This window comes from Thunnus albacares, chromosome 3, assembly GCF_914725855.1.
Source record: "Thunnus albacares chromosome 3, fThuAlb1.1, whole genome shotgun sequence".
NCBI lineage: Eukaryota > Metazoa > Chordata > Actinopteri > Scombriformes > Scombridae > Thunnus > Thunnus albacares.
Genome location: NC_058108.1, coordinates 19,063,896 through 19,091,276, shown reverse-complemented (window position 1 = coordinate 19,091,276; position 27,381 = coordinate 19,063,896). Strand labels below are relative to the sequence as shown.

Sequence of the window (27,381 nt, the reverse complement as noted above, 5' to 3'; positions counted from 1 at the left end):
TGCCAATCTTCACATCTCTGACCTCTCTTCTTTTTCCTCATCACCCCTCCCCTCTTCCTCCACTTCTCCCTTATTCCCTCTTCCTGCTTCTTCTTCTCTCCTCTACTGCCCAAGATCCCTTCATCCCACCTCCTCCTCTTGTCTTACCTCATCCACCGCTCGCGCTCCCTTCCCTTCCCTCCCTCCCTTCATTCCCTCCCTCTCCTCCTCCTCTCGGTAGCTGCTGAAATCCCATTCCCCGTGGGGCAGGCTAAATTGAATTGGCGTGTTTATATGAACAACAGGGCCGTTGCTTTAATATACCTTAGAGTTTATGCCTAATGCCTCCCTGCTAATACCGCTGGAGCCCGCCGGCCTCACTCAACACACAACGCTTTTATGGAAGTCATAAAAGAGACAGTATAGCAAGGAAGGAGAATGGAGAGATACACTGGAAGTGTGTTTGTGTTTGTAAGCAAGACAGAGAAAGAGAGGAAGAGGTGAGACGCCTGATAATTCATCTTAACATGTTATCTCTCTGTTTTATCACACCTCTTTAAGATCTTCCTACAGTATCCCCTCGCTGGAAACCTGCACACACACACACATACACACACACATCCTTCCAGTGTGTGAATGAAAAGGAAAAAAAAAAAAAAAAAAGAGGACAGGCAGAAAGGGAGGAAGATTTTTTTAGATTAGCGAGTAATGCTGAATAAATATCCGGAGATTTGGTTGAGGGGGTCGGTCATGCTCGTCGACTTGCAAACATCCTCCATTTTCTCTCTGTCTCCCCCCTTCTTTCTTCCTTTCTTTCTCTCCCCTGTCCCTTTTCTCTTCTGGCCCTGTGTCAGCCTACAAAAGGCCCACAGTACAAAGGAGAGAAACAGGCCTGAGACACTCAACCCAATTACTATTGATCAGTCTGCACTCAGAGGACAGAAATGCGCTCACCTGCATGCACGCACGCACGCACGCACACACATGCAAACACACACACACACACACACACACACACACACACACAAATCTGTCTAGATACAGAAAGTCCTGTAAGGTCAGAGATGGTTATTTGTTCACAGCTGATTTTTTAACAGTGACCACGCAGGACTGTTAAAAACTGGAAAATCCTGTAAAGCATGTGTAGGCTATATTACTTTTACATCCTATTACACCCAAAATACTGAGCTGTGACTGCATATCAAGACCAGGAGTCTTAACTGTAGTTCAAATTTTAATTATCCGCACTATAAAAAGCAAAGTAGCCACAAACTGCACACGTGTTGATAAAACCATTTGGCAGGATGTTAAAATTATTTGAATGTGGCCATTTATGTGGCTGTATATTCATTCAGGGATTTTTTATTCAAAGTAGATCTGTCGCTAGTGAGTTTTTCACAAAGAATACAGACAAAGAGATCAAAACCAGAAAAGGGACAGAAAATATCGTCTGTAGGTTACAAGGATATCAGTTCCTAACAGTGTGTTGTAAAATAACTTGAACCATTAAGTGCTGATAGATTTTAGTTATTTGTTTACAGTATTACTATACATTTCCCCCTTCTGTTATGTACAAAAAGTAAAAGCTTTTCAGATTTTTGTTTACCAAATTTGGAACATTTTCTTTACTTGTACAGTAGGTCTATAATTTTCTGTTAAAAAAAAAATAATTTACTGCAAATTCTTTGCTCAAAAATTGAAGGCTAAAAATAGTGACATTTACTCACACAAAGAGACTGAAAAATAGTCTTTGTGCTTTTTTTCTTTGCATTAAAGATATTATTGATCAAAAAGTCATTAAAATGGAAATATTCAAAGTACATTGTGACTTCAAAGGTATTATTCAAAAAGGACTATGGCTTTAGTAACAATTTTCATTGTCATTGCTGACATTTAATGTCTTAATTCAGTAACAAATCATATCAATATACAAATTATACAAATAATTCCATCAAATTTGTCAAAATTCAAATTCAATTCCAGTTACATTGTTTAGAGATCTTGTTCAAATTCAAGCAGAAGATAAATAATGAATATCCATTTAAGTTACATTTTGGATTGCTGAATAACTACTTGATCATAAGTACAAGTAAGGAATTGCTGTCTACTATATAACACTGAATAAGAGGAGACCTGAAGCTGCCTGAGAACATTCCAGCTGATCCCCAGAGGAAAAAAAAACAAACTTAAATCAGTATGTAAAGACCGTGTAAAACCAAAATACTTTTCCATTTGAAGATGCCTGACCAAAACCTTTAAAAGTTTGCAAAGCCCTGCCTGTAGGTGCACGCACACACGCTCACAGACACACAAAACTAGTCTCACATTAAGGGTGTGATGAACTCTGTGTGTTGTCTGAAAGCCTGCGCCGAAATATCAATGACTAAACTCCACAATGAGTTAGTAACTATCTCCTTCGCTCTGATTTTATCCTCAATAATTAATTTTCTTTCCCAACGCCGACTTCAGCTTTATCGGTCGCTCGCCGCCAGAATCTCAGCATTCCATTTAACCATAATCCCCCGGATAAAGGGGCAGCCTAGGTGTGCTAATGCACCGGCATGTGTGCACGCAGGAACGCGTGCACAAGACTTGAACTTCATTCACAGACACACAATGTTTTAAACCAGGTACACATTTGTGCAAGGAAAGCTAGTCATACTAATGCTGAGGAAATTCACTGCACTTATAATTGACATTTACCACATTTAGACACATCAAGGGAACTGAAGATATGTGGAATAAGGACATAATGTTTACTGTCAGCTGTGTGACCTCTCAAACAGATCCAAGATACAAGCTGGATTATCTTAGGCCAGCCTATAGCATGAATCCTGACCCTGCAAGCCCGGCATAGCAACAGCCACGTAACCAAGGCTTGGTCTTGTTATATGGGAGGATGGTTGGGGATGGGAGTAGAGGAATACAGAGATGGGATGGATGGAGGGAGGGGTGGAGCTGAAGGAGAAGAAAGGTGGAGTGCGGGTATGAATACGGGCTGATGTTGTATTTCCAAGACACCCTTAGCCTGCTCTGGCTTTTCGAAATATTCAAGAGATCGTGCCGATAAATTCCACTTCCCCTCACGGCAGCATGGAAATACTTTCACCATTGATCACACCGATGTAGAGCTGCAACGATTAGTCGATTAATCGATTAGTCATTCGACAGAAAGATAATCTGCAATCGATTAATTGTTGAAGTCGTTCTTAAAGCAAAACTTCCAAACATTAGCTTGTTATTTGAGAAGATTCGCTTCTGTTCTTGGTCCTCTGTGATAGTAAATTCAAAATGTTTGAAATTTGGACAGTTGGTTGAAAAAAAAAAGAGGCAATTTGGGCTTTCGGAAACTGACAAACATTTTTCACTGTTTTCTGCCATTTTATAGACCAAATGATTAATCATTTTATTGTGAAACTAATCGGTAGATTAACTGATAATGAAAATAACTGACATTGCACTCCTACACCAATGTATTCTTTCCTGAAATATTTAAATCCTGAATATTCAGTCTTAGCATGTGAGGGTGCGGGCCATGTGTTTGAGTCTTGCTTGGTGCCAGTTTTCAAAGGACATGTGGACATGAAAGAATACTGTCTTAAATCAATAAATGAATGATAGCATTTTTAATCAGATATCAAGCAATGCAGCTGATGAAAATATCCTTAAATTAGAAACTATGAGTAAGAATTCAGTTTGAAAATGATTGGAAACCTGAATCTTGATCAGTCATCTAACACCTAATACTGTGTTAATGTCAAAGTGTTTTTAAGATACAGTACATTTTTCAGACAGATACAGACCCTTTTCCTTTAAAATTCGTTCACGCCTTGAAGAAGAAACATTTGCATTTCATCTCTTGTGAGTTGGCATTTGCCTCCCGCGACAACTGCTCGAGTCTTTAGCGTGTTTCACCAAACACCTAAATCCTGGTATTTAAGGGCCTATTAACTGGCAAGCTCTTAGATCCTAATGGGACTCCTAATTAGCGCTTTATTGAAGGCAGGTATGATGGAAAGGTCAACCAGTTAACCTTACACATGTCATAAACACGTAGAATCAATATACAGCAATCACACAACATACTGTATATAACAGTGGATAAAATCAGGAGATGAAGGGAAAGTGAGTGAGAAAAAGAGAAAGAGGAGGATGAAAATGAGGGAAGAGCTGGATTGACTGAAATTAAAGTGAGTGCCAGCTAGGCCAGACCAGGCCCAGCTGGTCTCTGTCTGACGAGAGCCTTAATTAAGAGACATGGGGAGAAGCCTTGGAATGGCCACATACACACTGCCAGGAGCCTCTGGAGAGGAAACTGCTAAACAGGCACACTTGCGTGTCTGTGTGGTGCACTGCCAAGAACCAACACACACACACACACACACACACACACACACACACACACACACACACACACACACACACACAGACGCACACACCCCCTCTGGGACCTTGTGAAAAACATTGCCCGGCTATTATTAGGCAACCCTTTGCATACCGTAGCAAGTGTACTAACCCTAAATGTGTGTGTGTTTGGGGTTCTCCCTCTTGTCCTGTTGACTGTTAAACTGTTAAACTTCTGATTCCAAAACAGCTCTCTCCTCCTCTCTGACGAAAAGTGAGAGGGGAAAAGGGGGGGGGGGGGGGGAGAACGAGGCGAGGGGAGAAGGGTGATTTTGTGGATCCATGACTGCCTTTGCCCCCCCCCCCCCCCCCCCCCCCCCACCCCCAAAACCCTCTCGCCCACCCCTCTTGCCCTTCTTCCTCCTGTTCCTCATCCCAAAAACGTATTAATATTAATATATATCCCTCCAACCCCTTCCCCTCAACTCCTCCATCCCCAAAAAATATCACCACCCTAGGCTACCAGTTAATAAAGCCCTCTCGACGACCCCTCCCAGCCCCAAAACCAAGGAAAGACAATAAGGGGAAAGTTCTCCGGCCAAATAAAAGAACAGAAATTAATACAGTCCCGCGGGACCCCCCTCTGTCCCACTGTCACCCCCCACAATAATTTGATTTCCTATTAAGTGATTGCTTAATTATAATGATTATTATTGGTAATTGTAATTGACATTTTTTTTCTCTGCAAGTCTCCTCTCTGTCTCTTCCCTTCAGGTCTCCTTAAAAAAGGACAAGACGGGTGGTGAAAATGCACATGGGACTGAAAAAGAGGGAGAAAAAATGGTGGCGTAACAGAAAAAAAGCACTTGACAATCTGACATTTAAAATAAACTGACTACCCTGTCCACCTGAACATACAATGTGGGATTAAGGTGTTGAGGCTTAGAAGTTTTATTTAATCATACATGAGTGTGTTTCAGTGTGTGTGTCTGTCTGTATTCGTCTAGATGTCTTATCCTGTAGCTTCAGGGCACAACGTCTGCTGCAGGTCTCCTTAGAAAAGAGATTCTTGATCTCAATGGGATATCCTGGTTAAATAAAGGTTAAAGAAGAACACTTGGATTCCCTATTCTAACACCCCCCTCCCTTCCACACACACACATTAAACTACAGTAGGGACCCTCTGGTCTCCAGTTTATTACCCCTTCCTCCAGGCTACAGTTCCTGCAAACAGGAGGTCATGTGTGTTTGCTATAATAAAAAAAAACTCACATTTGTTCTGACACATTTGGCCATGAATTGGAAGTAAAAAAAAAAATTAAAAAAAAAAAAATCACAGTAGGTAAAAACCACAGTTCAACAGCGCCAAATCAAAACTGTGTTGAAAACTATTTCATTTAATTTCACATTCTTTCTCTATTCGGAACTAAAGACGGTGAAACTTCGTTCCAGTGGGCCAGGGCACGGTTATTGGGCTCACCTCAGGCGTGGTGAGGGTGACACCGACTCACATGCACTTTTGTCTTTAGATGCACACACCTTCACACTCCAACACACACACACACACACAACATTCAAACCTTGCATCACACCTTCACTTTCACTCTAAAATGTTCTCTCATTCCCACAACGCAAAATATTTAAACTGCAAATATCACGGTCAACAATAAATATCTTAAATAAGAGTCTCGCCTATCATATTAAACAATTGTTAACCGACTTCAATTCAAAATCTAAATATCATCCATCCACCGAAGGATGCTGGTTTCAAGACAGTTGAGCTGCGGTGTGTGTGTGCATGTGCGCGTGTGTGTCTGAGTAGGGCTGAAATGTTTTTTAACTAGATTATATTTAAATGCTACCCCTTACTCACTCTGAAGAACAAACAGACGCATTAATACAAATGAGCACCTGCAGCCGCAACCACAGATGTCAGTGGGTGTTTTTTAGTCAAAGTTTCCAAGAAAAAAAAAAATAGAGAATTAATTTTCATAGATTATTTTGACCAAAATTACTTTCAGACAGGATGGCTTGTACCTTCCAGATGCAGATATACACCACATATAATATACTGACACACCACACCAACACAAAAGAAAGACATTCTGCAGCACAGCTACGTATACTAGTTATGACTAATAGCAGCAATAATGATCTCCCTGTAATTCTACTAAATGAAAGTATGGGTGGAAAAAGGTTGCTAGAAACAAGTTATCATTTAAATTACTCTCAATAATTATGTAAAATAAACCTATTTATTTAATTTGCCTGTACCACAGTGATCAATCCAAAACTTGACCAGCAAAATCCAGTATCAATTCAATGTAAACATGTTAAATTTACCGATCAAACTATCATAAAATTGTAAGAGCAAAAATTAGAAGTATAAAATCCTCATACGAACCAATTCAAACGTGGCCGACATGTTACGAATCTGAAACGGCTCACAAGACAAACAGCTGTTTCATTTAGCTCAAAAAACACACAGCGTTGAAACCAGATTTGTGGTTTTTGTACGGAGCCACACTGCTGTAGGTTAGTGGTGTTATATGTGAAGATTCACACAGACAGGACTGACAGACAGCGCTGGATGTCAGTATGTGCAGACAGAAATCCGGCCGTGTTTGAGCCACTCTGAGATCTTAGCCTGGAGACAAACCGTCCCTGACCGACAGCATTACCATGGCCGATTCTTTTCAAGGCCTGTCTCATCCACTTTAGCTTACCCACTCTCATCTCTCTCTCCCTCTGTCTGACGCTGAGCCTCGCTCTCTGTCCTTCCACACAGATTTCTTTGGATATGAACTCAAGAGCTGTTTCACATTCCTTCCGATTTGCTCAGAAATGCTATCGCCCACTCCCTGTTGTTCTTCACTCCTGTAAATGATCAATTTTCCTCATTTTTGGGGGGAAACTAGAGGGCCAGAGGCTGAGCTTAAGGAAGGATTCAGGAGAGATGAATTGACAGTGAACCTGCTCAGCAATGACATGAACAAAAGAGGAGCAATGAAAAGTGAAATGAGACAGTTGTTGTGCATACTTATAGTAAAATAGTTAAAAGTTAAGGCGAGTTCAAGCAACATTATAAGCACATCAATTCTGAACAATGAATACCACAAGCAAGGGCACCAGTATGTCCAAAACTGACGAATAACAAGAGCTAAATGCAGCTAAATAAAATAATCTCTAATAAAATCTTTAGATGATTAAATGATCCAAAGGCCAAATATTACATTTATTTGGACATATATAAGATGTCCACTCAGAGAGGGAACTTGGGGAACTTGAGGTTGTCATCAAATGTGACCGCTTACTGATGGGATTTTTCAAAATGACAAAGAAACTGCTGTTTCTTTTACCAGATTACAGTTGTCGTTACATTTCAGTGGTCGTCGGCGTCAAATGATTGTTCAATCAAAAGCTTTTGAAAAATGAAAGCATCTGGCTTTGAACTCAATTTTTATTTTGCATGCGCTAATATTAGGCCTACATAGTAATCTAATCTAATTTGCATATCCTCTGTAAAAACTGGATAATACAAGTCAAACTATGGCACAGCGATTTCATGGTGTGTGGTGTGTGGTGTGTGTGTGTGTGTGTGTGTGTGTGTGTGTGTGTGCCTGTTCAAACACACTGTGTGGTAGTGTGGGTGTGGCGTTACACCTCGTGTGGCACTGGGCAGCCAAGATAAGAGCTGATCCTATCCATGCCTCCCTTCTGCAGCGCCCGCCCGCCCACCCACACACCCACAACACACACCACAACACACCCACACACACACACACACACACACACACCACAACACACCCAGTGTGGTACCCTGCATGCCATTGTAATCTCATTTTACAATCCCAATGCCCTGAACATAATCACACACTCACACTCATAATCACGGCCACAAACACGCAGAGAAGCCAACTAAATCCATATTTTACTCTGCTCGCACTGTGAGTTAGGATGATACACATTTCAAAATATACAAAGGCCAACTGAGGTCTCGGGAGTCCAAGAAGCTTCAGGCCCAGAGCAGCACTGAAGCCTTCTTCTGATGCCATTCAGTCAAACACATACTCAAGTGAACACATTTGTACCACTCATTTTTTACAAACAAATATGAGACTATGAAAACATTTGTTATGCCTAGCCAAACTGAACAGCATGACAAGACTATAAAATACAGCACAAAGAAAATTATGCTTGAAGAGAGGAGAGGAGTTAAGAGGAGACAGGAGAAGAAAAGAGCTTACCTTCCTCCTCTGTGAGACAGAGAGAGCTAACCTTTGGGTATAAACACAAAAACACTCTCCCTTCTCTCTAATTCACCAAATAAAGCACACACACACACACTGACACACACTCAGACACACTATGATGTGATCGGCCACCCCGATAGCGAGCCAGAGCTGACTCTCTAAGCCTCAAACAAAGTTTGGTGTGCACTGACCACGACCGAAGGGACAAAAAAGCGAGGGAGAGAACTGGGGGGAGCAAAGGAGAGAGGAAAAAAAAAGTGAGTGTGATCACTGAGTGAAGTTTAACCACTTACGATTCAAGTTTAGCTTCAGCACACCCCGCCTACACCCCGGATTCATTCACGGGAATGTACACGCACAGCTCTCTGGGTGGGAGAGGCACTGAGCTGGATTTTGGGAAGCCCTGATTTTTTCTCTCTTGTTCCTTCTGGTTGCGGCTGCATAGCTGCCAGACAGGCAGACGGCCCTCGCTCATCCCCCTTTTCTCTACTATCTTTTCTCTTTTCCTTATCCAGCGTCCTTACAGATCCACCCACCAACAGCCAGGTGACAGATAGCCTCTTGGGCTGTGTGCGCGTGTGCATGTGTGTCCATATGTCCATGTACTTGATAAAAAACATATGTGAGGGAGTGAGAAAAGATTAGATTGTAAAAGTATGTGAACAAGTGGCACCATGTAGGAGAGAGACAGAATGAGAAAGAGGATGAAAGGATTCAATTTCTGTAGGTGAGAGGGAGAGACTAAGTGTAGTGAATGTGATTTGATGGTGATGCTGAGATGGGGTTTAGGCGTACAAATACTATTAGTCACTGCTGTGCAAACCTGTTACTCGGTGCATTCGCAAGCACGCACACACACATACACACACACACCAAGGTAAAACACACAAACAAGGCTCTCAGACTACAGGAGTCAACACACAGCATGGCATATAAAAACAGAAATCAATCTTTATATTTATCCAACATCCCTGGGTTATGGATGTAACGGTTATTGTAGTCATAAAAATTCAGCCAGCCATATCTTAGTGACCTAAACTTGGCCTTCTCTCTCCTTTCTGAGTACAATAAAAAGGGTATGTGAAACAAATTCCCAGAAGAAGAAAATAATTCAGTGTACTATCTTGGCTTCAAACGGTATTAAAGACACACCAGCAGACAGGAAGAGAGGAGGATTAATCGAAGCTGCATCCCAGTTCCATACTACATAAAAATGTCACATTGTTTTTCTAGTTTGTATAGATAAAATCAATACACATTTACCATTTTGTACTAAAAGGAAATTAGCAGATGACCGCCTAAAAAGCCACACTTATTTTCTGTGTGAAATAGCCTCGTTGATCTTTTGGTTTAATGGTTTTAAAAGTTAGAAGTGAGTTCATTTGATGAAGTTAGTAAGGGTGGTCTATGTTTGAGGCAAAGTGGCCCACTTCTACTTTAGACCCTGGTTGGTATATTCTATATTTCCCTTATCGTCAAATCCCATGAAATGACCAATACCAACCACGTGTCAGGCCTTCTCTCAATACTTTCTGACTTCCCTACTGTTCCCATCTGAAACAAGTAACAAATATATTTAGTTTAATTTTTAAAAAGACTTAGTAATTTCCTAAAAAAGCTTGTCACTGTAGATTTTAGCGAATGTTACTAAAACAGAAGTTTATAGCACATTTGTTATGAACTATTCTTATCCACAGATTAACACAGACGTGGTGCACTAATGAGTATTTACAGGATGGTGTATGTGGGATTGGCTCAAAATAGACAATGCCCATGTTAATGGCAATGACGGAAATTGTCAACTACTGCAACAATGTGTTTTTAAAGGGGACCTATTATGCTTTTCCTTATTTTCAGTCATATATATAATGTTACTATGTCGGATGTTCATATTAAACGTGGCCAAACTGTCAAATAGTGAGGTAAACGTATGTAGAAGTAATCCCTGTGAGCAAAAAGCACTGGCTTCAGACTGCTCTGAATACTCGGTTTCCATATGTTTTTTTCTTCTTTCAGCCCGAGCCAATGTCATCTCATGACAGATTTCTTTATATGGTCATCTGCTCCATGCACAGCGCACGCGTTCGCTGCTCCGCTCAGCTAATATTATGGCATTTTCCCCATTGTTAAGGGGGTAGTCACACTGAGCCATGTCTCCAGTCAAGCTGACACACTGTGAGTGTTTTCCATTACACTGCAGGGCAAAGTAAGATAAGTTGTTTATCTGTTGGAGGTGTGCTGGTCGTCTGCAGCCCTTCATCAAACATCATCATCACTGTGGCTGTTTCTGCTTGTACTATTACTCCCTGCATTATTCCTAACTGATCCGTTGATCAAAGAGCTCCAAGTATCTACGGATTTTGTTGTTTCAACCGGTTTTTAGCGCTGCTAATGAAGCTCCACTAATTCGATGAGCAACACGTTTCACTTCCTGTCAATTCTTCACAATAAAAGTCTCCCATTATTTAGTTATTTAAAAGCTTTTAATTTGAAGCAGTAAAGCAGGAAATGTTGGGTTTGCATTGGCGGTAACTTCACACGAATTATTTTTATAACGCTGCCCCTTGGCAGGCTACCGGAAAGCTGGCCAATCAGAACAGAGTGGACTCATCAGGAGGGGAGCTTTACAGAGACAGGAGCTAAGACTGCCTGTTAGAGACAGAGGCTGAATTGAGGGGCTGCATAAAGGCCCAGTATAAGATGAATAAGGAGTTTTTTGAACTGTGAATCATAAATCAATGTTATTCTAATGGACTCCAAAAATAAAATATGGACATGAGCATAACAGGTCCCCTTTAATGAAATTTGGACAACAATGGAGCTCTGTGGCCGAGAAGAATAAACCAAAGCCAGATATAGGATTTGGCTGCACAGACAATATTTGTTAGTGGGATCAGTTCATTGGTTTTATTCTTTTCATGGGATTTTTTGACCAAAACAAAAATTGAATATCAGCAGCCTTATCCTTTAATTTACTTGTTTACTCAACACCTGCTTAGTGTGTAGCACGGAAACTGGAAAACAGCTCAAGGCATTTAAGGCTCGTCCCTGAAATTTCGTTACCTTCATTTCCTTTTTTTGACAAAACCCTCCCCCAATCCCTCTCACTTTAAGACCCCTTTCACACCACACCCATGACCCCCCATGTGCAGACATGAGGTCAAGCTCCAAAGATCACAGAGAGAAGCCAGACGAGAGAGAGAGGGTGGGGGGGGGGGGGGGGGGGGGGGAGACAGAAACCTAAAATCCTCCTTTCCTCCCAAAACCAGGCCAAAACCTCAAGCCTTCCCATCAGCTCCAGACCCCCTCCTTTAGCCCAGTTGTGTGTAAAGGAGGCAGTGAGCACTCTTGCAGAAACATCAGCCCAGGGAAATTCAAATGAGGAAGAAACGGTGAGAGAGAGACAGAGGGAGGGAGAGCAGGAGAGAGAGGGAGCACAATAGTGAGAAAATAGGATAAAAGAATGAGATGGAAGAGTGTTAGGTAGGAGGGAGAAGGGGGGTGGGGGGAGTGGAGAGGAGCTGAAGAGGTTGCTGAGGCTGCAGGTTAAGATAATGTGTAGATCTGAAGAGATTTGCAGGGAACATTTTTATTCATTTTTTGATTACCCCCATCTCTCCGTTTGTTTGTTTTTGGCATTAGCGTTATGACTGTTGGTATGTGTGTGTATGTACACATGCATGCTGATTAGAACTGGAATATTTTATAAACACAAATATTCACACTTGCACAAGCCTGCACGCACATATCAATACATAATGCACACAAACATACTTAAAGATGCATCCGAGAAGCGAGCGACTGGGCAGACAGTGCCAGGAATGCTAAGAGCTTACAAATTCGTAAACATGCAGACACAGATGCTGCATATGTACATACAAACATGCACGCGAACGGCAGATTGTTCACAGTGCGGCCCATCGCTGTGCCCGCTCCTTATCAATGTGCTGCAGGTAGGGTAAGTGTTTTGAATGAGCTGGACCATACTTAATGACTCTGTTCTTTCATTCTCCTGGTCACACATATTTAAATGCACAAAAACATCACAAAGCTCTGAACAACGCTCAACACACCCAGTATAAACAGTGCATACGCATAAACAACGTATATATAAATAAATACACACACACACACCTGCATTACTGTCAGACCCGCCCTCCAGGTTAAGTGAGATCGTCTGGTCTCCATCCTGATTTCCTCGACCCAGGAGCATCCAGTTCTCCAGACCGTCTGAATCAGACGACTCAGACGACTCAGACGAATCAGATGAATCAGATGAATCAGATGAATCAGTCTCAGGTTTGGACTCCGATTCTTCTGAATCAGATTCCGAGCTGCTTGAGTCCACAGCCACTGGGACTATGAGATTCTTCCTCCTTTTCTGGGATGTCTAGATAACCAAACAAAAATTTCAATACAAAGTTTTCAGTTGCACCATTTTGCAACTGATCAAACCCTACCTACGAGTTTCAAAGTGAAAGAAAATCAAGATAACTGTCCAAGGTCTCTTCTTCTTCTAAGAAAAATGGCCATTGTTAACAAAACCTATCACCTTGCCATCATTAAAAAAAAAGCTGCAGTTCAACTTTTGGCCAATGCTCTCCTACTGCAACAAGTCATTTGAGAGCACTGCTACATGCCCCACTGGTTGCTGAAGCTCAACTCTGCAACAGCAATCAGGAAGCTACAGCAGCTGATATTGGCCAAGTGGCTGCCCAGAACTGCAAATTCAGAGTGAAGAAAACAAGGGATCTCCCAGAATGAAAACATTACGTCATGTGTTTCACCTACGAAGGTTAGGTAGTGTCATGCCAGAACAACAAATGCGAAGTGAGGATGGAGGACAGATAAAGATCGTTGATGTTTTTTTGCCAACTATAAAGTATAAGAATGCACTGAATGGTGACTTATTGTGCATTCATGTGATATAGCAGTTGCTGTGTTCACAATGGCAACCAAGTCGTAATTAGACCTGGGAAAGTAAAATGTCATATATATCCGACTTGGTCCTTAATAATACAGACCTTCTGAAAAAGGCAATCAAACTTGGATTCCTCACTTCAGTCATTCACTGCAAGAATGAAGCATTAGTTGTCACAATAACACTGTTATATAATTGATGGCGTACTGACACTGCTTCTTTGAGTCATAATTAAGTCAATTCTGAACACACGGACATGATACGCATATTTTTAGATTCATTGTGACCTGTGCTTCACAAGGATATCATGATCTCTGATGTGCATCACAAAAAAAGTCCATAAATCTCTTTAGAAATGACAGAAAAAAGGCGCTCACTATAACTTGCCAAAGAATCATCACGTTTTTAAGTTTTCTTCAGTATCAAAGAAATCCAGTCACAGTTGTCTGTACATACATGGGTACAATGCAAACAGGAACCGATCATAGCTTATTTGGCATGACTTTTCATGGTGTCAATTTGCCAAAATTTAAACAAATACAAGCTAAAAGAACAGGGTTCACAGCTCCCTAAATCCATGGCAACTTATGCTTTCTGTTTACATCCCCCAAAGCATTATGGGAACTGTAGTTTCAAAACTGAGAGCATTATTATCCCTCAAACTGAAATAAGACAAGGAACAAAGAATAATAATCAGAGTGACAAAATCCATTAATATCAGCTTTTTTCATGTTGCACTATTGATATTTTCATGGCATTACTAATGCTCAGAATTGAGCATGCAAGTAGTTGTTTCAGCTTTGTCTGAGGTGGACCTACAGTGTCAGACTTTGAAAACCCCTGACCTAAGACAATACGGGAGAAATGTTCTCTGGTAATAAAAATTATGTCAAAGTAAATTTAATAATAGCTAAGGGAAAGCTAGGTGACACTGATTTATAGCAGATAAAAGAGCAGTCTGTCTAGGTTGTAGTTCAGTAATCACCTCATGCAGTGATTGAAACTAACTGACCCAACTGACTAATCTGATCCAAACAGTAGACAATTTCATATACCAGAGCAATCTCTCTCTCTCTCACACACACACACACACACACACACACACACACACACACACACACACACACACACACACACACACACACACACACACACCTCACTCTCTTCTTCTCTACCTGTTGGGCCGGGGTGGATGTCTGCTGCTGGTGTAAACTCCGACCCTTTAAGGCACAGACCCCTATGTCATCATCGGCAGTGTCATCCTCAGAGATGGAGATAACATCAGGACCAGAGTCAATGACGATGACCTCCTCAAAAAGTGATAATGACGACCTCTGGTCTTTAAGGTGACTTTTCCCCTTCTTCTGTTTATCACATTTCTCTACCTTCTTCTTCTTCTTCTTCTTCTTCAGGTCTTGTTGTAGCTTGACAGCATTAGATGATGGAGGCCTGATTTCTGCAGTGCATTCCAGTTCTCCATCTCCATCAACGTTTGCAGTCTTCTTGGTCTCCTCAAGCTGCTGGCTGTCCTGACCCTGTCCCTCTCCCTCGTCTCCTTTGTCCTCCTGCTCCTCTACCTCTCCAGCATTGGAGGAGTAGTGGAGCTGGCTGTAGAGGCGGAACTCCAGCTCGCTGTTGGCCTCTGACCCGTCAGAGTCCCTGTCATCTTCTTGGTAGAGATCATCCTCCAACTCCTCACGGTCCTGGTAGCTACAGTACATCACCACTACAAAGCACTCTCAATACACACATACACACACCTTGCCAACACACACACACACACACAAACACTCACACCTTGAAGCACGGTGACCTCAGTGACTGAAGCTGAGTGCAGGGATAAAACACAGACACAAAAACAAAGATGGGTTATTATAGTAATCAAGTCATCACAATTAATAAATTATTATTACATTTCAATCTTAAATAAGTAAAAACTAATGTATGTGTAATAATGTATTAATGATGTAATGTAAAAATTGCACTTTAAGGAACTGACAACTCATTTGTAAATTATGCTCACTTAATATCATATTAATATATTAATATAAATCACAATCTCAAGTGTTCAAAAATTCTTGCCTGTTCCAAACCCACAGATTTTCCATTTACGGTCATACGATACTAAGAAATCCAGCAAATACCCAAAACTGAGAAGCCAAAACTAGCTTTAAAGTAACTTAAATAAATATAGTTGCAGATTACTTTTCTGTCAATCAACTAATAATATAAGTCTTCCAGGCGGTGTATTCAAGTGCAGTTCAGAAGTTGTATCACCTTCTGTTTAAGAATCAGCAGCTCAAAAGTACTGTGCTCAAAAGTGATGTTATTGGAAAATCAAACCCAAAAGATAAAAAATAAGTAAATATAGAAGCTGTTTTTCCCTTTCCAGTTTCATTCTCTTAATGTATTTAACATGGTGCGGTCACACCTGGATGAGGCCCGATACACTAATCTAGAGTATCTGATTGGTAAACTAATATCAGGACTGTTTTAAAGAAAAGGGAAAGTATTTTCACTTTTAAACTGTCCATTACATGGAAATACATAAGGGAAAACACCCAAAACATGGCCTCTCTGTACTAACTGTGGCCCCCTCGTCTTGTCAATAGGCTCAACTCTTTTGTCAAAGCATAATGTTTAACCCACAATGGTGCAGGGGTTTGTTTAAGGCTGATAAAAACAGACTGACAACCATATTAGAACTTTTTCCTTAAATTACCATCCTTATCTAAACATATGAAGTGAGAAACAAAACGATACTATTGAGAAAGATTCTGCTGGAAGGCTGGATTTTCAGGTAATTGAATTATTAGAAATGTTAGTGAGTTTTGAAATGAGGTTTTTCTACTACTGGAACAAAACCCAGAAGCTTCGGTTTCACTTCAGCTTTCTATTATCCTGCTTATATCACAGCCACTTGCCATCAAAATGCAATATGTCATCAAATTCAAAAATATCAGTCATTCTCATATAAGTAGTTTTGATCTTGTTTTACAGTTTTAAACATCACGAAATAATAAAATAAAAATCCCCACTGCTTGTGTTGCTAGGCAACATCTAGCATAACCGGAAGGGGTCCAGGAGGCTGGGCCAGGAGTTTTAAAATCAGGAGAGTGATTTTAGTGATTGCTCTCAAATTCTGGACATACTCAAAGCTGAACACTGCTGCATCCTGCTCAGTATCAGTAGTATCAGTAGCCTTTCCAGCTCCGGCAGCACTTAGCAGTTTGTGCCTGTGTTAGAACACATCCAAATGTATGCTAATACATGAGACACACACACACAATGACACTAGCTCTCTATCATTCTCTCTTTTCTTCTCCCAATTACCTGTGACTTCTTCACATCTCTTTATTTTCTGTGTAGTTTTGTTCTAGTTACCTCTCTGCTTTCCCCTGCAGCTGCACCACAAATGTCCTCCATTTCCTCTACCTACTGTTGGTTGGTTTCGATGTCCAGATTCATGCAAACAAGAATAAACTGCATCTCTTTAGCTAAGTCTCATTGTTGCTGTCCTTAACTACAGTTTAATATTGGATCATAGCGCTGGGTAATATATGGATATTATATCAATATCGTGACATTAGACCAGATATCATCTTAGATTTTGGTTATCATAATATCGTGATATGGCATAAGTGTTGTCTTTCCCTTGTTTTAAAGGCTGCATTTCAGTCAAGTGATTTTTTGTAATTTTCTGGACTTACCAGACTGTTCTAGCTGTTCTGTTATTTGCCTTTATGCACTTAGTCATTATTTCCACATTACTGATCATCATCATCCCTACAATACTGTTGAAATATCCATATCAAGGTACTTGGTCCAAAATATTGTGATATTTGATTCTGTCCATATCGCCCTACCAGAGCATTAATTTAGAATTGCAAACAAACAGGTAACAGATTACTAAAATTTAATCCACACCTTCCAGCCAATCAAAATAGAGACTTTTCAGTGACCAAAGTATATAAATACTTTCACTATTATCTACAGCACTGAAGAATAAGTGGTGACAGGCCAACATCAATTAGAGAAAGGGCACAGACTTTGGTCTTCTTCTGAAATCCATAAGGTCTTGTTAACAAAGCTGAGGAAGAGCACGGTTCAGTTGCACTCACTTTTTTTCTTTTACCTGTGGACTGTTTCATCAGCGCTTTGGTGCCAAGAAACAGCTCCAAGTTCATCACCTGCGAGGTGAGGATGTCAGCAAACAGTTTAACAAGACTTCATCTGGGACTCACTTTGAATGCCTATGTTAGAAGCTGTGAAATTATCTCCTTGTGACATGCTATAAAACGCATGCTGTGTTGCTAATTTTCCCAATCTCTGTTCGTCTTTTTCCCTCTCTCTCTCTCTCTCTCTCTATCTCTATCTCTCTCTGTCTCTCACATACACACACACAGTGGACAGAGAAATGGCACCGGCCCATTGCTCTGTCCAGTCCTGCGTGTCTGTGCCATGATGGCTGGAGATGATTGGCTCCCAGACCGCACACACGGCAGAAACGCCACGCTACACAGTCACAAGCCGCCCGCTGGGGATTAAAAGGACAGAAAGAAGAGTCTTACCAGCTGCTGAGGGAGAGTGTCATTTATGTGTAAAAAGTTTAGCTGTGCACAGAAACCTGAAGCCGACAATTGACTGCAGTGGTGGAACGTAACTAAGTGCATTTACTCAAGTACTGTACTTAAAGCCCCTGCGCAGTCATGGTCCACCAACACAGGTGTTTTCACTTATCTATATAATTAAAGCCCTTCTCAGGACTGTGTGGGTGTGTACAGACTGTACTTGACTGACATCTCCCTGACTCTACTATTAGCTTTGTCGCATCTAATAGGCCTATCTCACCATGGAAGACATTCTGACTTGTCACAGTAGGAAAAGCTCATGTTTAAATAATAAAATTAATGCTGGCTGATTCCATTTAGCTGCCTCAGGTATTGTGCATCCCGGATCACTATCGTACTGTCATTAGCGGACGCTCGAATTGAACAAAGCCATTGTTAATGATACTAGCAACACCTCTGTGCCTATTGGTTCATAGAGTTTGGTGACCTCAGGAAATTCCCAATATAGTTCTGTGCAACATAAACCAAAGCAGAGGCCTAATTAACTAAAACAACTGAAAACACCTGTGTGTTTGTGTCTGTTTTTACTTATTTTGGCGAATTGGATCTCTTCTCAGGTCTTTATACAGACTGTTTGATGGATATCCACCTAACTCTCCTATTAGCTTTGTTTCTCCTGTTAGGGTGGGACATATTGCACTTTTATCATTCTTATTAGTTAAAGGAATGTATATCCACGCGGAGCTCAACCTAACTTCAACCTGAGCAGAGGTGTCTAATCAGTCAGAATAATTGTAAACACCTGTGGGGGTTTGCAGGGCCTTTAAATGCAATTCTGAGGTACTTGTTTTTGAGCATTTCCATTTAATGTTACTTTTTGGGCTGCAGGTAATGATTATTTTCATTACTGATTAAATTGTCAATCATTTTCTCCATTAATCAATTAGTTGTTCGGTCTATAAAATGTCAGAATAGGGTGAAACAACACAACTAAGGCCAAGGTGACGTCCTCAAATGTCTTGTTTTGTGAGTACTTAAGGGACAGGTTCACAGTTTTTCCAAGTCTGTTTTAAACAACAGTCAGGTGCCCAAATGAACATTGAAACATGTTTTTCTTGCCATTATCGTTCCTCTTGTTCATAATGACCATTAGAAGATCTCTTCATAATGCACTTACAATGTAAGTGATGGAGGCCAAAATCCACAAGTCTCCTTCTATGCAAAAATGTATTTAAAAGTTTATCTGAAGCTAAAATGAAGCCATTCAAATTAGTCAAATCAAGAAACACAAAGATAGAATTTTATGCTACAAAGACTGTAAATGTGACAGATAACCACTTGATATGACTAACTCAGACTGCTGAAGCCTAATATTAGCTTCAGATAAACTTCCTTCATGCATTTTTGAACAAAATGTGGATTTTGGACCCAACCACTTACACTGAATGCACATTTGAAGGGGATTCTTTAATAGCCAGTATGAGCAGGAGGAATGATTACAGCAAGGAAAATCTATTTCAATGTTCATATAGACACTTGACTGTTGTTTTACGACACACTTGTGAACTTATCCTTTAAGGTATGTTGAATGTATATTGTTTATGACAGAATTAAAAACAAATCATATCACCACTGCTGTTTAGTCAATGCATTTATGGGTGGCCCTTTCATAGGGATTATTTTAGGAGGGGGAAATATGACAAATGAAGTAATCAATGTACTGATTTGATGTGTGGTTGCCATGGTGTTTGCTTCCTCAAGTAAACACACTGGGGAGAGTGACGGGATGTGATCCTGAGCCACACAGATATGATTGATTACACTATAATTACCAAGAAACGGCAGAAATCTCAGTTTTGTAAGTAATTAGTAACTTCAGTTAGTTAGCCTGGTGCTAGCCCCGGCTAGCTAAATGCTAACAAGCTACCAGATAGACTGAGGCAAATGCTAGCTCTTGTTTGAAGCTACAGTTAAATGAGTCAAACTTATCTCGCCCCAAAACACCAAAGAGATAAATTAAACAGCCGCTGAGTAGTGACTACTTCAAGTTATTTCTAATTATCGACTATCCCTAGTTAGCATGTGTCCTTCCTGTCTGTCCACGTGTTTATAACCAGCACAGCAGCCGGATGTAAACAATGAAGCACTTCAGTCTCAAACATGCAGGAAAGAGAGACAATAATGGCGACTGTAGCCGTCCTACGTCACGCCAACACTGAGCATGTTTCATGTTTATTGTCAATAGTCATAAGCTCACCTTTTTATCCAACAAACTGAAGAGGTTACATGTGTCGGAGGCTGCTCTCTCGCTTCCAGCCAGAGGGAGACAGACGATTAACATCCGGGTTTGTCCAAAGAAAAGAGGTTGGCCGACCGTAACGTTTCACTCTGTCAGGCCAAAACCCATGAGAGAGAGTACAGGAGGCTGTAGTGAAACTGTCAGCTGTTGTGATTTTGTTTGTTTAAAGATCCCCTCCAGAGATGTCTTTTAAGATGTATAAAAACATTCTACTTTGAGTAATAATGTATGTCTAATATGTTTTTTTTCCACCAAAAAAAGTTAAATTATCTCATTAAAATCCTTAAAATTACATCCGCTCCTTCTCCCTCATTAAAAAATTCCAGGATCTATGAATATGCAAATATATTTCATTTGAGAAGTTAAACTGCTGGAGACAAGATGGCTCCTACTTCACTGGAAAGTCTATTCTTAGTGTTTGTGTGTGCACTGGATGCTTCAAGTTTCCACATCACACTTATATAAGTTGAATATTGGACCAGGATTGGCCGTCAAACTAGTTGTGATGTCACAAATAATGCTCGTATGCCCACCTCTTAAAATTGTTTTTTCATTGAGAAACAGAGAAACTTTCCATTTTCAGCAGATGAATGTGCAAACATCCAAATGTAGGAACAAGAAGGAAAACATATTTTTGATTAGAGAGGAACTTTAAGTTAACCTAAGCATCCAAAGCATATAAATGAAATACTCAGGACTATAACCAGGATCTTACAAAACTGAGGTTGTGACTCCAAGTCACGTCCATACATCCCAAAGCAGATAACTTAAACTAGACACCAAAACAGTCTGTATATTATTTGAGTTTTCCTTTTTCCCAGTTTGCCTGAAAATAGCCTAATTTGTAGCATAAATTGCAATACATTAATGGAGGGTAAACTGCACTTCAAGAGAGTCAAAGACTCAGCATTTAAGTCAAAAATGCTAAAACATTGACCTTAATATCCTCAGTGGTAACTGTGGATCTGAATGAATTATGTACTGACAAGGACGTTCAATGTTCACTGCTTGTTCATCTGGATTTGGTTTCATCCCCTGAGATTATAATCCTGTAATATTCTCCTGATATCTTAAAGGGAGAACAATGTTTTAATGCGATGTGGAGTTTATAGTACTAGTATAATTGGTATAATTATAGGATTACCAAACCGTTTCCTTGTAGGAGTTTTTTTTTCCTACTAAAATGGTCTATAACAACCAAGACTGTGAATCTATGAAATCCATTTAGACATTTAGCCAAGAGGTTCTGGGAGTCAGCACCTCTCACAGGGGCAGGTGGTAAATTTAGATGATGGGAAGATTTAAAGATATAGAAAAAATACATTTTCAATAATGTAAATTTAAAGGATGAATCTAGTGATTTTCTATATTTTTCTTATTGTCAACAAATCTCAAGTGCAGAGCCAAACTACCAATGAACTCATCCTATTTACAAGTATTGTGTGTGTATCCAAAGCCACATATATCTTATTCATCTGTGCCATGTTGTTGTCCAAAAACTATTAAAAACACACCAATGAGCCACACCGTTGCACTAGGCAACACATTCCTTCGCCCTGGAAAAATAGGATTACAGTAGCTTGTTTAGAAACAGCTCCAAAGACTAATAACAGCAATAAGATTTTTACTTGTAAGTAGGATAAATTCATTGTTGGTTTGTCTTTGTATGTGAGATTTATTGACAATAAGAAAAATATAGATAATCAACAGTCTTATTCTTTAATAGTTTTGTTTGTTTGTTTGTTTGTTTGCTTGTGAGAGAGGCCTAAGGAATATTTCTGGATCTTTAGGCTGACTGATAAATCATCATACAAAACTGTTCAGGTCTGACAAAAGAAACAGAAATCCAGTTATGATAATACTTAAAAAATAACAGATCTTAAGTGAATTTCTACTGATAGCTAAGGGGTTTGGGATGCTGACCTTGCCGTCATGGCGTCCTTGGTTCAAGTCCGGCTGGGGGAAGTTTGTTGCATGTCATTCCCCATCTCTTTCTGTCCCTTCATTTCCTGTCAATTCTTTACTGTCACTATCATATAAAAGCAAAATGCCTAAAAACACTTGCACAAAAACATACTTACAGCACTGATTGAGCTCTAATGTTATGCAAAATATTGTGAGCCTTTAATGGCACATATTCTTTGTGCACAGAGAATAACCCATCAACTACATTATTGTGATCATAAAATGTCATTATTAAAGTTGTCTTTGAATTGTCAACTGGGCTGCTTTACTTGTAAGGCATCATATCTTTTTCTGCAGACAAAAGATCCAGCAGAGCCCTGCACTGTTTTTCACTATATACACTGTTGTCACTCTGATGGATGCAAGGCGTTTTCACCTTCTCCAATACGGCACAAATATTAGCTATGAAATGTCAGAATATGTGCACTGAGTGTGTGCATGCATGTCTGAGCGACTAGTATGGACCCTCAGGCCTGTGCTATTATTACATGTTGATGGGAATGTAAATCTATATGTAAATGTAATTCAACAGACGAGCTATCGCCATCAGTCATATTTATTACAAGTTGAATACAGCAAAATTATGCCATCCTGGCTCTCGTGCAGACTGTGTAACATTAACATCCATCTTTTCCTCCCTTCAGTATCATGATAATAATTGTGAACTCTGTATATTCAACTGTAGGCATCACTGTCATAATAATAGTGAGCGAATGGCGCTGTGATAGGGAATCAGAGGGTGAATGCCATCTGATTCCAGAGGTTTCTCCATGCGTGTCAACACAGGGAAAGGCCATCACTGAGTTTGGATTGTTTCCTTCCAAAGGTTAGGCTGCACTTTGCGTCTCAACACAATCACCTCTTTCAGTCTATGTATGCATCTCATACACACACACACACACACACACACACACACACACACACACTTAATATCCTGCATCTGTTTTGTTTTTGGGAAGTGCATATGGGGGGCCCTCTGCCGCCTCTGCTCCCCCGTTTCTCCCTAAATTGGATGCAGGTTCGGGATGCCTCACTGCCTCAGTGAAATTGTGATGTGGCTGCCTGATTTTGGGTTCCATGCATTTGCTGGTATTTACTATTATTATTTTAAAAAAGGTAGAGGTAGACCGGCTGAATGGAGGCATCTGGTTCAGCGGTTCATCTCCAAGCGTTCAGACCAGTGGCGTGTTGAAGATGGATGGAGTGTCCAGGACAGGGATTTAAAGTCCCCTGATTTCCAATCACACATTCCAAAGGGATGGTTCTGCCTGATGAATAATCGTTATTGAAGAGAAGGAGTTAAAAGAAGCATGTCATTGCTCGTATTTGATGGTGTTTGTATATGCCATGGTGGCTCCTGCTTTCATTTGGAGCCAGACGCTGTGGCCAACACTCTGAATGGAGTGTTTTATCTATATAGGATTCTTGTCAGCCAGTGTGGCTTATTGGCAATATTCTGCGACTGATGGTCATTTGTGGACAGACGTACTTGTCTGAAGACCCAACTGTGTCCTCAACACTGCTATTACCTGGATTTAGTCAGTGTGATGAAACATTAATGACAGGATTTCACAGAAACTGTACTAAAATCCAAAATAGCATATTGTGTTCTCTGGTGAATCTGTGGTGCAGAGTGAAAAAATGTGAAATATTTAGTCCATAGTGCAGTTGTTACGGAAATAAGTGGAGCTGAAATGATTAATCAACTACAAGAAATTAATCTGCAATGATTTAGTTTACTTTTTAAGCAAAAATTGGAGGAAAAAAATCACCGGTTCTATCTTCTCAAATGTGAATATTTTCAGGTTTTCTTTGTCTTCTATGAAAGAAAACTCAGTACCTTTGTATTTAGGAGTGTTGATGTCTGGTGTCAAGACATTTGACATGAACTCTGGGAACTTTTGATGATCAACAATTAATAAATCAATTAGGAAAACAATAATGAATATTACTGTCAGTTGAAACCCTAGAGGTAAGTGTAAGGTCTGAAATGTAGAACAAATGTCTTTTCAAGACACATTTAACACCTGCTCAGATGTGGATTGTAACGGTAACTGATTACATCAGCTTGTTTCAGTTCTGTAAAGGGAGTTCTGTTAAAAAACATCATACTGCTTCCTTTTCTGCTGTTGGTGCAGGCTTCCTTGTTACTGTATGTATGTAAATACAACCAGTCAGCCTGTATTAAAGCAGCCAGGCAGGAGGAATTCCCTCTGAAAAAAAAGAGACTTGCCCTGGATCAGCGCTTCTGAACAAAAATGGCTCCCATGCATCACCCATATGGGGCCCTCTCTGCTGCAGTCATTCACATATAGTGGATGTACAGCATTCGTGAACCTAAAGCCCCATCACCAGGGTTTTTTTTCACACTGTCATATCACTTCAGTAAAAGTTTGATCTTTTCAATCATATAAACAGAGGTGTTATATTTGCATTAATTCTAATAGATATCACAGCAGCAAATAGCTTTGCAGGATAAGAAACTGGTGGTTGTATTAAAGAGATTCAGTAGATTCTGGAGTTAATATGCCAAGTGGAGCATGTACTAATCAGAGGCAAAGCTCACATGCAGGAAGAAACAAATGATAAAACACAGCCGTAGGGGCATGATGACTTGACACAGGGGCATAACCTGGAATTCTGTGCCGTGTAAAAGAATATTTCTTCGGTTTCTCGGTCCTATACTGAAATTGTACTTTAGTTTTCAGACATGGAATATGTAATATACCCCTAAAATTGACACCTCTTCCACATCACTAGCTTTAACTCTGACTTATGATACAATGAAGAAGATTCACATACTGCTGTTTATGTTCTTTTTTTATGCTCATTTTTGCCTCTTTTAGCCAGGACATAGTACAGAGCTGACAGCAAAAAACTTTGTGATTACATGGTCATTTTCTCAGACCAGTAGTTCCCGACCTGGGGGTCGGGACCACAAAAATCTTAGGGGTCACTAGTTAATAAAGAAATAAAAAAAAACCCACTCCTGTTTACACAAAATTATGTTTTTTTCCCCCTCTTTTTTTCTTGTGAAATTCTTGATAGTTGAAGTTGACAATATGAGTAACATTTTTAATCACTGTATATATAGAGTAATTTTATATTGTGACATTGATGTACATCGTGATATAGTACATTTTCTGGAAAAAATCAATTAAGAAACTGTTTATGGATAGAATCACCTGACAAATCAAAGTATTTCATCACATTGATGCAAAAATCATATAAAAATCCAATATTGCCATTTAACGGTCCTGCTCATTGATTTGCAACACTGCCTACAACGCCTTGACACACCCAGAGATACTAAAGGAATAGACCACCACTGTATAAATGACATGCCGACATTTCTGACCATTTAAAAGTTTATATTGTCTTATATCATAATATTGCCAGACCTTACTTCAAGTCAAACAATTTGAGCAGGAAAAATCAGTCTTTGCTTGAAATGCTTTCAACTCATGTCCACATTAAGCCCATTTCCACCTGTGATGAGGGGTAACAAGTACACATCACTTCTTTTTAAGGGGTCCCAAGCCAAGAAATTTGGGAATCATTGTCTTTGGACCCTGTGCTGATGTACTTGAGCCATTTTTTGTGATCCAATCTGGCTTAAAATATATGTTTTTGACACCTGCTGGACATGTCAGACCATCACACTTTCTTTCAATTAAATGAATTACTCATACAGGTGAAATTTTCAGACACACACATACTGGAGCTCTGTGATCAACAGTCGGTCAGTGCTTTCAGCAGGAAAAGACTAGAACAAGAGAACAAGCCTGACAACACCTTTTCAGACCGGACCAAGTGACTTGTGTCTATGGGGATTAAATTTGTGAACAGAAGCTCTATACACTCACACACACACACACACACACACACACACACACACACACACACACACAGACACACACACACACACACACACACACACACACACACACAAAGTCTCATATACACACTCCATCACCACGCAATGCCACAACACCTCTTTCTCAGCTGCAAGTATAAAAACCACATTGACAGGAGCCTTGTCCACTCTTGTCGAATCGTCACGCTGAAATGTTTACCTTTACATACAAATGGCCTGGTGTCATGTTGTGTCACATAATGTTTCATGGACAAATAATGTGTCCCATTTCTCAATCCGCCCTGCAGTCCTTAAGCCCCCTTCTAACCTCTGTAGTCACAGCAACACCCAGGCGCTGTGGCTGCAAAAAAGGGGAACCTTGTGTCGCCACAGTGAAGTGCCACTCTGAATTAAATCCCAGGGATATAGAGGTAAGCTCAATCAGCACTGTGGCTCTGAGTATTTCGGGGGGAAAGCAAAGGCAAACACATGAGCACCAGAGGCAAGTTGTTATCAAAGTGTTTAAATGTCTGGGTATAAAGAAATATAAGGAAAAAATGGATCAAAAGTAGTATTACAACACACCCAAGAAGGGAGTATTGTGTCTTACTGCTGCTGTGTTATTATGTTTCAAGCCACACATGATTTAAGTATAAGAGATACACTGAAACCTTGAGTTAAACCATCAGGCTGAGTAAGTGAAGGAGTGAAAAATGTATTTGTATAGCTTTTTTTTCAAAACACAAGTTACATGGTGCTTCACATTAAAAACATTTAGCACAAAATATCAAACAGAACAGTGACAAACAGAAGAAATAATGTCAGTAAAACAGTAAAACATCTGTTAAAAAAGTGAAGGAATATAACTGAGTCTTGAGAGATTTTAAATAAAAAAAGGTTAATTAAATTGGATTATCTGATAGAGAAAGTTTAAAGCCAAAGATTGCAAATATGCATAGTCTCCTTTCATTTTAAGCCAAACTCTGGGAACATTTGGGTGAGATATAAATTCATTCCAAAACCAAAAGCTACTTCTTGGTCCTATCAGAAAATGCAAATGTGGCTCTGAACTTAAACAAAATACTAAAATGTGCATCTGTGGTCGCTCCCACTTGGTAAGAAAAGAGAAGGATAGTAATAGACTCCATTTGTTTTTTAATATGTTTGTGAGACAGTGCTTAACTGTAATTTAA

The 27,381-nt window shown here is 40.0% G+C and overlaps 1 protein-coding gene across 4 annotated transcripts in view; it reads right to left on the bottom strand.

Moving 5' to 3' along the window:
• zcchc7 (zinc finger, CCHC domain containing 7) overlaps positions 1-20,454 on the bottom strand; it is a 52,132-nt gene extending 31,678 nt beyond the window's left edge. The window contains exons 1-4 of one of the 4 annotated variants that reach the window (XM_044346817.1): positions 20,326-20,454; positions 17,619-17,687; positions 14,673-15,324; positions 12,711-12,966 (exon numbers count right to left, since the gene is read on the bottom strand). In XM_044346817.1, the coding sequence (XP_044202752.1) occupies positions 12,711-12,966; positions 14,673-15,218 (802 nt within the window). In that variant the 5' untranslated portion in view covers positions 15,219-15,324; positions 17,619-17,687; positions 20,326-20,454. Of the gene's footprint in view, positions 1-12,710; positions 12,967-14,672; positions 15,325-17,618; positions 17,688-18,068; positions 18,090-20,325 lie in introns of those variants that run through there. The other 3 variants (XM_044346816.1, XM_044346815.1, XM_044346818.1) reach the window with 3 other exon arrangements.
• Positions 20,455-27,381: the final 6,927 nt, after the last annotated feature.